This window comes from Octodon degus, unplaced genomic scaffold (genome assembly GCF_000260255.1).
Source record: "Octodon degus isolate 3935 unplaced genomic scaffold, OctDeg1.0 scaffold00113, whole genome shotgun sequence".
Taxonomy (NCBI): Eukaryota; Metazoa; Chordata; class Mammalia; order Rodentia; family Octodontidae; genus Octodon; species Octodon degus.
Genome location: NW_004524689.1, coordinates 5,938,067 through 5,949,045, shown reverse-complemented (window position 1 = coordinate 5,949,045; position 10,979 = coordinate 5,938,067). Strand labels below are relative to the sequence as shown.

Below are 10,979 nucleotides of genomic sequence, written 5' to 3'. Positions count from 1 at the left end.
TACTGTGGCTCACTGTCCCCTCTCCACAATTCCTGCTGCGGGGCATCTGCCATTGGAGCTATGTAGAGGGCTGACTGGTGCTATTAAGAGTTGACTGGTGAGCCAGGAGTGGTGGCACATTCCTGTAATCCCAGCACTTGGGAGTCTGAGGCAGGAGAATTGCCAGGAGTTCCAAGGGGGTACAGGATGGGTTGGTCCCAGCCTTTCTGTCTGGAGTTGCCCTGCAGCTGTCTGCCATGGAGTAACTGTCACCAGATGCCAGCACTGCCTCATCTGGACCCTGTGCTGACTGGCTCATGCAGTGTGACTCCTATGGCAGGTGCTTGGCCCTGGCACTACCCCAGGGGCCATGTGGGCAGAGCTGCCCTCAGCCTACGAGGCCCAGTGACCAGGACCCAGGTGATAAGGCGCTCCCCAGGGTCCAGGGCCAGGGACATGCATATTTAAAAGGCCATTCATCTCATCCAGCAGCCTCGCCATATGGTGACACAGGTCGTTTTGCCTGGGACTGACTCCCTGAGTGCTTCCACGTGTGTCCTTATGCTCTGTCCACACATGCTGGACAATAGGTGTCCATTGTCCCAGGGGAGTGACTGGCCAAGGTCACCTGGCTCCCTGCAGCCAGGCCCCAGCGTCCCTGAGTTATGTTACCATTGAAGGATGGGCACAGCCCCAAGGGCAGGGCCTCGGGAAGCCAGCAGGCTCATTCCAGCAGGGCCCCCCAGACCGTGCCCACCTGCCTGGTCACAGAGTCCCCAGGTGGGCAGAGCTGGGCATAACGTAGGGTGGGAGTCGGGCAGGTGAAAGTACGAACCCTGGGGTGCTCCCAGGTCCTTCCCCAAATCCTTTAGAGGCAAACTAAAGGGCCCCGAGAAGGCTGCACTGTGAAGACCCCATAGCTGCCCCTCCATCTCCCTGCCCCACGCTTGCCTGCCCAGCAGGGCGGGGTGGGCCCCCAACTCAGCCCTTGCCCGTAGAACTGGAACGGGAACAGGAACGGAAACTGGAACCAGGCTGGAGGCTGAAGCCCAACTTCAAGGTGAGGACACAGCTGTTTCCCAAGGGCCCCAGGGCTTATAGCTGGCTTCCCTCCTGTTAGGGTCTGTGCCTTCCTCCGTCCCTATGAGGACAGCAGCCCTATTGGACTGAGGCCCACACTCGTGGACCTGTTTTAGTTTTTGGTTTTTGAGACAGAGTCTCTCTATGGAGGCAGGCTGGCCTTGAGCTCACTGTGCAGCTCAGGATGGCCTTGAATTTACACTGCCTCAGCTCCTCCCGTGCTGGGATTATAGGTGTGCACCACCACGCCTGGTCTATGACCTCATTTTATTTTAATTACCTCTTGGAAGTCTATCTCCAAATACAGTCTCAATCTCAGGTTCTAAGGGTTGGGGCTTCAACAGCTAAATCTTGGGGGGCGCCTCGGACCACAGATCAAGTAAGTGCCGGGCCTTTTCCTCATGGACAAGTGAACCCATCTGACTGCCCTGGGGGCTGCTGGCTTCCTTTTTGGTACCGGTCAGAACCGGAAGTGTCCAGCTCTCGAAGCAGAAATTGAGCTGCCTGTGTCCTTCAGCGCACATCCTCGACCCCCTCAGGGCCCCCAGGACACCTGCTTTCTTCTCACCTGAGATCCAGTGGCTACATGTTAGGGGATTTTGTAAACCGGCAGTTAGAGTTCATGATGCCTGGAAATGACATCATTGGCAGCAGCTGATCGGTTCCCTATTCTGTGTGTTCCTGGTCCCTCCTGTGAGGTGGGAACACCTTGGAGCAGCTGCAGTTTCCCCACCTCGGGCGCTGCTGAGTGGACACTGCCCATGCGTGATTGTCAAGGGGAAGATGCAGATGGGATGTGCTCTGTCCCTCGGCCTGAGGTGGGAAGCAGATCAGCCAACCTCTGAGCCAGATCGAATGCTGCACCCAGCCTCCTTGGTGGACACTGCCCAGCTCCACTGGGATATGGCCTCAGGCACTCAGTGAATGAGAGGAGTGGCAATAAGACTGAATATTACAACACAGGCCTTGGATGGCCCTGTGGTGCACACCTGTAATCCCAGCACTGTCTCAGGAGGCTGAGGCAGTAGGATCACCACGAGTTCGAGGTCAGCCTGAGCTGCATAGTGAGACCCTGTGTAAGATAAGTAAATGAATGAATGCAAGCTTTAAAAGTTTATATTGCATATCCGCGCATGCGCACATGCACATGCATCTCTTTCTGATGAGCCCGATGTGAAGCATAAGCAGTTAGCCCTGGCTGTGCGCTCAAGCCGGCGGCTCTGGTCCAGCCTGTTTTGCAAGGTTGCTCAACCCTCCTCCTCTTCCTCTTCCTCCTCCCTCACTGCTGCCTCCCCGTTCCTGCCCAGCAGTTTCTGGTTCCCAGGTGGCCCTCAGAGCTCACTTGCCATAACCTGTGAAACGCCCTTCCCTCACCCTCCCTCATGGTCCTCCCAGGTACATCTCAGCCAGCCTGTGCCTGCCTGCCCTGGCTGCAGGGTCCACCAGCAGTGTACACAGTGCTGTCCGCATGGTTTCCAGGGAGGCCCCATAAACCGGGGATCCAAGTGCCCACACCTTGTTCAGGACCCATTGGTGACCTGTTAGGAGCCTGGCCGCACAGCCCGAGGTGAGCTGGCAAAGTATCACCCACATATATAGCCCTGGGTGCTGCCCGGTTCATCCTAAAACTGTCTCCTCCTCCAGTCCTAGAAAAATTGTCCTCCAAGAAACTGGAGGGGCTGCAGGCACTCTGTCCCCGTCAACTCCACTTCTTCCTGCGCTGGGCCCTCTGAACTCCCTGAACTGTTCCACATGCTGGAGGCAGAGCCCTGAGCCCATCCAGCCCTTTCAAGAAGCAGGATTTACATCATCCTAAGATCCTGGGGTAGGGGCCAGGGAGATGGCTCAGTGGAATAAGCGCTTCCCTGGCAAGCACAAGGGCCTGAGTTCAATCCCTGGTTCTGAAAAAAAAAAAAAATCCTTGGGTGGCATGAATTTTAACATGATACTTTGGGCATAGTGGAGCCTGAGGCAGGAGGATTGCCTGTAGTTCAAGGCCAGCCTGGGCTCTACAGTGAGCTCAAGACCAGCTCTACACAGTGAGACCCTGTCTGGAGAAACCTAAAGTGAGGAAGATGAGAGCCCTTTCTTACAATAAAATGCACTGGCACTAATTCATATTAACTCACCTGAGGGGCTGGGAAGATGGCTCAGTGGAATAAGTGCTTCCCTGGCAAGCGCAAGGGCCTGAGTTCAATCCCCGGTTCCACACAAAAAAAAAAAAAAAAAAAAAAAAAAAAAAAAAAAAAAAAAAAAAAAAAAACACTATATTAACTCAGCTGGTGAGCAGTGATGTGTGGGTTCCGGAGAGAGACCAGTCAGTGTGCCAGTCGCTATGTCAGAGCAGGGACAAATTGTGCAAGAGAGGAGATCGTCCACCCTGGGTCTCCAATCTGCCTCCCACACCTAGGGGGAGGGCAGCCTGGGTGTGTCTGGTGACCAGGCAGACCTGGGAACTTGGGTCTCTAAAGGGACATGGGTCTGTAAAAAGCAGTATTCACTGCTTCAGGGGGAGATTTCAGCCCTGTGTCTGTCAAAGATCACCCATGGGCTACTTACCTGGGCCCAAGTGCAGAGCCGAGGTTGTCAAGTGACCCAGAGTGACACGAGAATAACTTGTATGTCAGGGGTGCTACCTCTGCAGAACTCATGGGTGCATCGCACTAAGCTCTGCCCCCTCTAGGAGTGTCATGTAATGACAGTGAATAGCTGACTGCAAGTCAAGCCACAGGGAGTGTTCAGATTTCCCCCGGCACAGTGACGCCTGCCCGTACTGTCACCCCAGCACTCTGGGAAACTGAGGCAGGAGGATCACAAGTGTGAGGCCAGCCTGGGCAACTAAGCAACTAACGAAGATCCTGCAGAGGCCAGGGACAGGAAGGGGACAGGTGCCCGGACACCCCAGCTGAGGAGGACACCCCCACCATGGCCCCAGCACCTCTCGGCCTGGTCGCAGTGACCTGGAGCCACTTGGGCTCTGGATTCATGCCTATGATTTTCCTCCAGATGGAGCTCGGATTCCTGACCCTCAGCTCCCAAAGTGCAGCCAGCTGTGTGCTCGTGGCCACCACAGCGTTGCATGCTGCTGCCTGGTGCTCTGTGCTCTGTCCTCTCCCGCTGGTCAGGGCCAGATAAGCTCCTGAGTGGAGCGGGGTCCTGACGCAGACCCAGGTTGCTGCACGAGCATCCCAGCTCTTTTTTCCTTTTCTCTGGGGCTGGGATGGAACCTTGCACATGCTAGGCAAGTGCTCTGCCCCTGAGTGACACCCCCAGTCCTTTTATTATTTAATTCAGAGACAGGGTCTGGCTAAGTTGCTTAGGCTGGCCTTGAGCCTGTGATTCTCCTGCTCAGTATCCTGTGTCTGAGATTACAGGCAGGGCCACCAGAATCTCAGCCCTTGCCTGGCTTGGCTTGGCGTTGTTTTCTATTTGTGGCAGTGGGCAGTGAACCTAGGGCCATAGTATTGAGCTACCTCACTAAATTGCCGGGGCTGGCCTCCAACTTGCAGCCCTCCTGCCTCAGCCTCCCAGAGTGCTGGGATCGCAGGCCTGTGCCCCCACCCCGGGGTCCCCAGCTCCTTATTTCCCAAGGACCCTACCCTTGCGATGTGTGGTCGCTGCTGATGACCTCAGTGCATCCCTCTTCCTGTTGCCCCTCAGCTGGGGCGTCCCACTGGTCATCACTGTGGTGGCTGTTGCCCTCAACAAGATTGGCTACGACGCCTCTGACGTGTCCGTGGGCTGGTGCTGGGTGGACCTGGAGGCCGAGGACCACCTGCTGTGGCTGCTGCTCACCGGGAAGCTGTGGGAGATGCTGGCCTACATCACGCTGCCTGTGCTCTACCTGCTGGTCCGCAAACACATCAACAGAGCGGTAGGCCACCGTGGGCTTCCATGCCAGGTTCTCAGCCCTGCCCTCTGCTGCCCTCCTGTGGCCAGGACACAGGTTACTCACCCTGAGGAATGGGAAAATGTCCGGCGTGCATTCCATCAGACACTGGCATCCGGTTGCCCGGGCAGTGGCACAGAGAACTCTGACTTCCCCTTGACAGGTCCCTTCAGGGCCACCCTGCTGTGCACCCATCTGGAGCAAGGACCTCCTCACAGCCCTCTCTGGCCTCCGGGCACCTGCTCCCTTCCCACATGCTGCCCCCTTCTACATCTTTCCAAGGCTGCTAGTGCTTTTTATTTTTCTTTTAAGACAGGTTCTGCTGTCCTGGCTGGCCTTAAGCCACTATGTAGGTCAGGCTGACCTCGAACTCACAGCAATCCTACTGCCCCAGCCTCCCAAGTCCTGGGATCACAGCTATGCACCACCACACCCTGTGTAGCCAGGATGTGGGGGAGGGGCGTGCAGGTGAGGACAGATGTTCTGTCCTGGACACCACAGCCGGAGGTGTGGGGGGCCCCCAAGGAGGTGGGGCACGCAGCACAAGCCCGAGGTGGACCCACGCGCAGTGGGTGCACGTGGCCGAGAGGCGCAGCCCCCTCCACCCCTCTGGCCCTCCCTCTGCAGCACGAGGCGCTGTCCGAGTACCGGCCCATCTGCGAGGCCCATCCTCCTCCGCAGCCCTGCGCCCCCGCCTCCACCTGGGCCGCAGTGGCTGACAAGAAGCTCGTGCTGATCCCGCTCGTCTTCATCTGCCTGCGCATCTGGGGCACCGTGCGCTTCGTGCTCACACTGTGTGGCTCCCCGCTGGTGCGCGCACCTGCACTTGTCCTTCTACACGTAGGTCTGAGGGTCCCCAAGGGGCCCAGTGGGCACTGGGCGCTCCGGCAGGCAGCCTAGAGCGCTGGGCGCTGTCCAATGCGATCCCTCCCGGTGCAGGGGGCCAGGCCCAGGGCTAAGTGGCCCGTCCCAGCCAGTCTCACCCCTCTTTCCCTGTAGGGCGTTGGGAATACCTTCCAGGGCGGAGCTAACTGCATCCTGTTCGTCCTGGGCACCCGTGCCATCAGAGAGCGGCTCTTTGCCTTGTGCTGCTGTTGTCTCCAGCCCTCCACCCCAAGCCCGGCCAACCACCTCAAGGTGTCCACGTCCTCCATGCTGGGAGACCCTCAGGACTCCGGTGAAGCTGTCCACTCATGAGGAAGCAGAGCCCCCTCAGCCTCTTCTACCTCCCACACCCTCGGTGCACTTGGGGTTCATCTGCTAGAGGCCAGCAGGAGACTCCGGAGCTGGGGACCCAGGGTTCCACCAGAGCCTGTCGTCCAGGGACCCACAGTGTCCCCAGGCCACGATGCACTGTTTACAATTGTGAGACCCCCATCTGTGCCCCGCCATGACTAACTGTCAGGGGACTGGGATGGGTCCCCGGCACCAACATTGAAGAGGAGCAGATACCTTGTAGCCAGGGAGCAGAGTCCCTGGGACGGCCAGCTCCGTTGGCCAGTGGTGCTGGTCAGCAGAGAGGCCAGTTCCTTCCAACCAGGCCATGCCTTCTGTCCCCTGTGGCTGCAAGTGATGGCCACCAAGAAGCACAGTTCAGCTCAGGCCCAGAGTCAGTGTCGGGGTGCTAGGTTTCTTGCTGTGGGTTATCAGCCCTTAGGGTTGCATTTCAGAACCCACAGACCTGCCTCTGCCTGTCCCATAATATGCAGGTCTCCTCCTCCAGTGCTGGCCAGGTGGCCTCTCAGGGTGTCCCTGAGAACAGGCGTTTCAGACCATCCCCTCCTTAGTTTGACCAGAAGAAGTGGGTCGGGAGGGCATGGGGCTCGTCCACTTGCTGGTTGAGTTTCCTGTAGGAAGAGGATCCACTCGGGAGTTACTGAAGGATCCAAATACTGAGTCTTGGAGGTGTAGGCTTGGGCTGGGATGGAGCCTGGGTAGAGGCCTGCTTGGTCCGGCTCCCCTACCCCCTACCCTTCCACCCCCCACCCCACCCCACCCCACCCCACGCCTGAGTAAGAAAGCCTTTCTAGTGTTCTTTTTTTTGGGGGGGGGGGCTGCAAGTGAGGCAAGCTGGATCCTGGAGTGAATGTTTACATTTAAAAGAAACACGCTAGAGAGTGGTTGGCTTTATTTTTTGGTACTGGAGACAGGACCCAAGCCTGGTGCTTTTGGTGTGAATCCTCAGCCTTAGAAGAGAGCTTAAAAAGCCTCTGTGTCTTCATTTCTATCCTGCAGCTTCTCACAGAGGCTGGAACAGGAAGTATAGATGGTTCCGGGGCTCCACCAGGAAGTCGTATCTTTTGGAGGATGGGGGGCAACTCCCCTGGATTCCTTTAGACACCACAAAACTGGAATGACTAGCTCTGGCTTCATTTTAAATCAACACCCTGCACCCCCACGCAGTCAATTCCTGTTTTGCTCCCAAAAACAAAATATGTATCAGGAAAGGAGTCCTCGTTCACAGGACTGAGTCCCAAAGGCTCCTTTCTGTTGTCCTGTGAAGGCGAATTTCTAACGCTCAGGGTGGGGCAGCATCCCCCAGAGTCCAAGGACCCAGCCCTGGCCACCACAGCCGCCGCCATACGTCCCTGGGGTCTCCTAGAGACATCAGCACATATCCTGGGGCAGAGCTGCTGAAGGGCTTTCGGGGTCTAGGATAGAACGAGAAGTTCTTGCGGGGAAACAAGGAAATGATTCACAGGGTGAATCAGCACTGGCCAGGAGGAAGGGGACTGCCACAGAGGGGGCGGGACCTTGACCCCTGACCCCTGACCCCACAATGCAACCCTGTGACGAGCCTGGAGCAACTGCCAGCCAGCTGTGTCTCGGGAGAGGCCCGCAGGGGAAGCCCGGGCCTGGGAAACAGCTGCTGCCGCTGCTGGGCTCAGACTTCCTGGGCATTTGGCTGACGCGGAGGCTGGGCTGTCTGCTCCTTGTCACACCTCGAGTGCCTCCTGTCACCTTCCTTTCTGCTCACCAGACCTCTCCCTCCCATCACACACACAGCCTCACACCTCCGTCCCAGCCAGTAGCAGGCCACTGTGCTGGGTGGGGACTCTCGAGGATGAGCTGGGCGAAGTGATGCATACCTCTACTCCTAGCACACAGGAGGCTGAAGCAGGAGGGTCACCAGGAGTTTCAGACCAGCCTGGGCTACACAGCAAGACTGTCCAAAACAAAAAACTGAAGGACTAGGATAAAAGCCACAAATTTGGGCCTGAAAGCTCGTAAGTCCTGTGAATGACAACTTTCCTGATACAAATTTTGTTTTTGAGAGCAAAACAGGAATTGATCAAACGGTGGGACTTTTGTTTTATTTTATGTATTTAGTACAGGGTCTCACTACACAGATCGGACTGGTAGTGAGTCTCCTGTTTTCAGTCCCCCAGGCGCTGGGATTACAGGCCTGCACCACCACAGCCAGTCTCAGTGCCAGCTCAGTATGCCCCCGAGGCGGGGCTGGCATAGCACGCGGGAGATGGAACCCCAGTCCCTGGGTCTGCCTAAGCAGGCACTTCAGTCCACTGAGCTCTCAGTTTTTGTTTTAAATGTAAGCCAGAGCCAAGGGGCCACCACGCTCCCTCCCCACAGCCCTGGGCTTCCTTCTCCTCTGTCAGCTTTGTTAATGTTTATCTGCCTGTCCCACCATCACCCAAGCATGACCTCAGCCATAACTGGCGCGACGCTGGCCAGCACCGAGTCTCTGGGCTGCACTTTCATGCACTTGCCAGATCTAGAGCGCGCAACCCAGTTTCGCAGCCACTTCGGGCCTCTGCGTGCGTGCGTATGTGCGTGCGTGGGTGTGTGCGTGCGTGCGTGTGTGTTTGGTTTGTTTTTCTTTTTGTTTTCAATAAAGATTATGATGTGGGCCCAGGCTGGGCGTGCAGACAGGAGTCTCCCTATGTCCCCAGCAAGAAAATTTGTTTTTACAAATTTCCAGTTGTGCTGTGACATAGTGAGGCTTAGCACATGCAGAACTGTGGAAAGCCTGCCTCTCAGCATGGAGAACAAAGCCTTGTTATTGTAATTTAAATAAATGAATTATTTTTCTTCAGCGTGTTTGGTGAACTGATTGCCCATGGTGTGTGGAGTCAGGTGAGGTGACTGACGGTGGGGACAGAGCATCACTCTGGTGTGGCTGAGGCCTGAGGGGTGTCTCTACCCTTCCCTGCTGAGAGGTAGTCACCAGCCCGGCAGGGTGGCTCCTGTGTGGCCTCCCAGCACTCCAGGAGGCGGAGGCAGGAGGCTCATAAGTTCAAACCCAGAGCCGGGGAGATGGCTCAGTAGAATAGGTGCTTGCCTGGCAAGCCCAAGGACCTAAGTTCGATCCCCGGTTTGGGAAAAAAAAAAAAAGTTCAAATCCAGCTGAGCAATTTCATGATGCAGTGAGACTGGGGTCTCAAAATCAAAAAGGGGGGCTGGGGAGATAGCTCAGTGGAATAAGCACTTGTCTGGTCAAGCACAAGGTCCTAAGTTTAACCCCCAGTACCCCCCCCAAAAAAAAGATACTCAAAATCAAAGGGCTGAGGGTGTCTGTCCTCCTGAGTTTGCCTGAAGGAGAGGATGATGCAGACTCCGGGGCGTCAAGTCCAGAGCTCCAGGCCCGGGCTGTGCTGGCCCACGCCACCCTGTGTGCATGCCAGGACGCCTGCACACGAGGCTCGCACCAAAAGGAGCAGCTGCCAGCCCCAGCGGCAGCACCTGGCCACTTTGCCTGCACCCCGCAGCCGCCCAGGCTAGCCCCACCTCCGGAGCACTCTTATTAAACTTCTCCCTCTTGGAACTTTGCACCCAGAGCGTCCAAATTTTGTTGTGCTTTCTGGATTTCAAGTGAAAGCTATGTCTGCTTCCAGAAATGGCAGGGTTTTTGTTTTGGTTTTTTTTTCCCCTGTACTGGAGAGCTCGCTGGGGGCTTTGCCTGGAGCTACAGCACCAGATCTTTATTTTTTATTTTAACACAGGGTCTTGATAAATTGCCCAGGCTGGACTTGAACTTGTGATGCTCCTGCCTCAGCCTCTTAAGAGCTAGGGTTGCAAATCCAGCGTGAATTTGCCTCTTTCTGGGCTCTTGCTGGGCAGCAGGGCGGAGCCCCTGTGACAGCAAGGCCTCAGACCCTGGTGGGCCATGCAGGGGAGGGAACAAAGACCAAGTATTGCTCAGCAGCGTGCGAGACAGTGTGACCACAAGGGGGCCTCAGTGGGCTCTCAGAGTGGGAGGGGAGGAGAGGATATTTGGTCATTTATGCATTCCTTCATTCAGCTATGCATTCATTTATCCATTCATTCCGAGCTGGGGATCAAGCCCAGGGCTTTTTGCCATTATCACCCCTAGCCCTACCCATGTTTTTTAAGATCCCAAAGTGTGCTTAGGAGCTGGCAGTATAGCCCAGTGGAAGAGGGCTTGCCTATCAATACAAGAATGGAAAGGAGGGAGGGAAGGAGGGATGGAGGGAGGGGCAGCAGTTCAAGCTGGACAGCACAGATTCAACTCGTGGAGGAAACAGCGGCAGGCTTCTCAGCAGCCCGGCCTGTGGCTGGGATCCCAGCATGGCCCTCCTGCCTGTGACGCAGGCCACTAGGCCAGTCCCATTGCCCTTGCAGCTTCCTTGTCCCCGTGCACTGACCCTGCTGGGAGACCCCAGCTTTGCAGCTGCCTGTGATGAGGGATGTCCTTTGTTGTCTTGAGTTCAATCCCCAGTACTGCAAAATAAATAAAATAAAAAGCTATATCCCCAGCCTAGGAGTCCATTTGCTCAAAAGTTTCATTGCTCAGAGGCAGTCTGGAGAGATAGCCCAAGCAGGCCTTGAGCCCACCGTCCTCCTGCCTCTGCCTTCTGAGTGCTGGGATAGCAGGCATGCGCTGCCACAATCTGCTCAATTTTTTAATTTTTTATTTTTTGACAGACAAGGCCTCACTGTGTTGCCCAGGCTGGTCTCAAACCCAGGGCTCCAGGGGCTCTTCTGGATAAGCCTCCTGAGGTTGGGGACTCCTGGTGCCACGCCCACACGGCCTAACAGTCTGATCTGAACA

The 10,979-nt window shown here is 56.3% G+C and overlaps 1 protein-coding gene across 1 annotated transcript in view; it reads left to right on the top strand.

Moving 5' to 3' along the window:
• The window catches only part of Gpr157 (G protein-coupled receptor 157), an 11,134-nt gene extending 4,219 nt beyond the window's left edge, over positions 1-6,915 (top strand). The window contains exons 2-6 of the mRNA XM_023699417.1: positions 978-1,039; positions 2,539-2,626; positions 4,720-4,933; positions 5,576-5,788; positions 5,948-6,915. Of these exons, the coding sequence (XP_023555185.1) occupies positions 4,871-4,933; positions 5,576-5,788; positions 5,948-6,145 (474 nt within the window). The 5' untranslated portion in view covers positions 978-1,039; positions 2,539-2,626; positions 4,720-4,870 and the 3' untranslated portion in view covers positions 6,146-6,915. The remainder of the gene's footprint in view (positions 1-977; positions 1,040-2,538; positions 2,627-4,719; positions 4,934-5,575; positions 5,789-5,947) is intronic.
• The last annotated feature ends 4,064 nt before the right edge of the window (positions 6,916-10,979 follow it).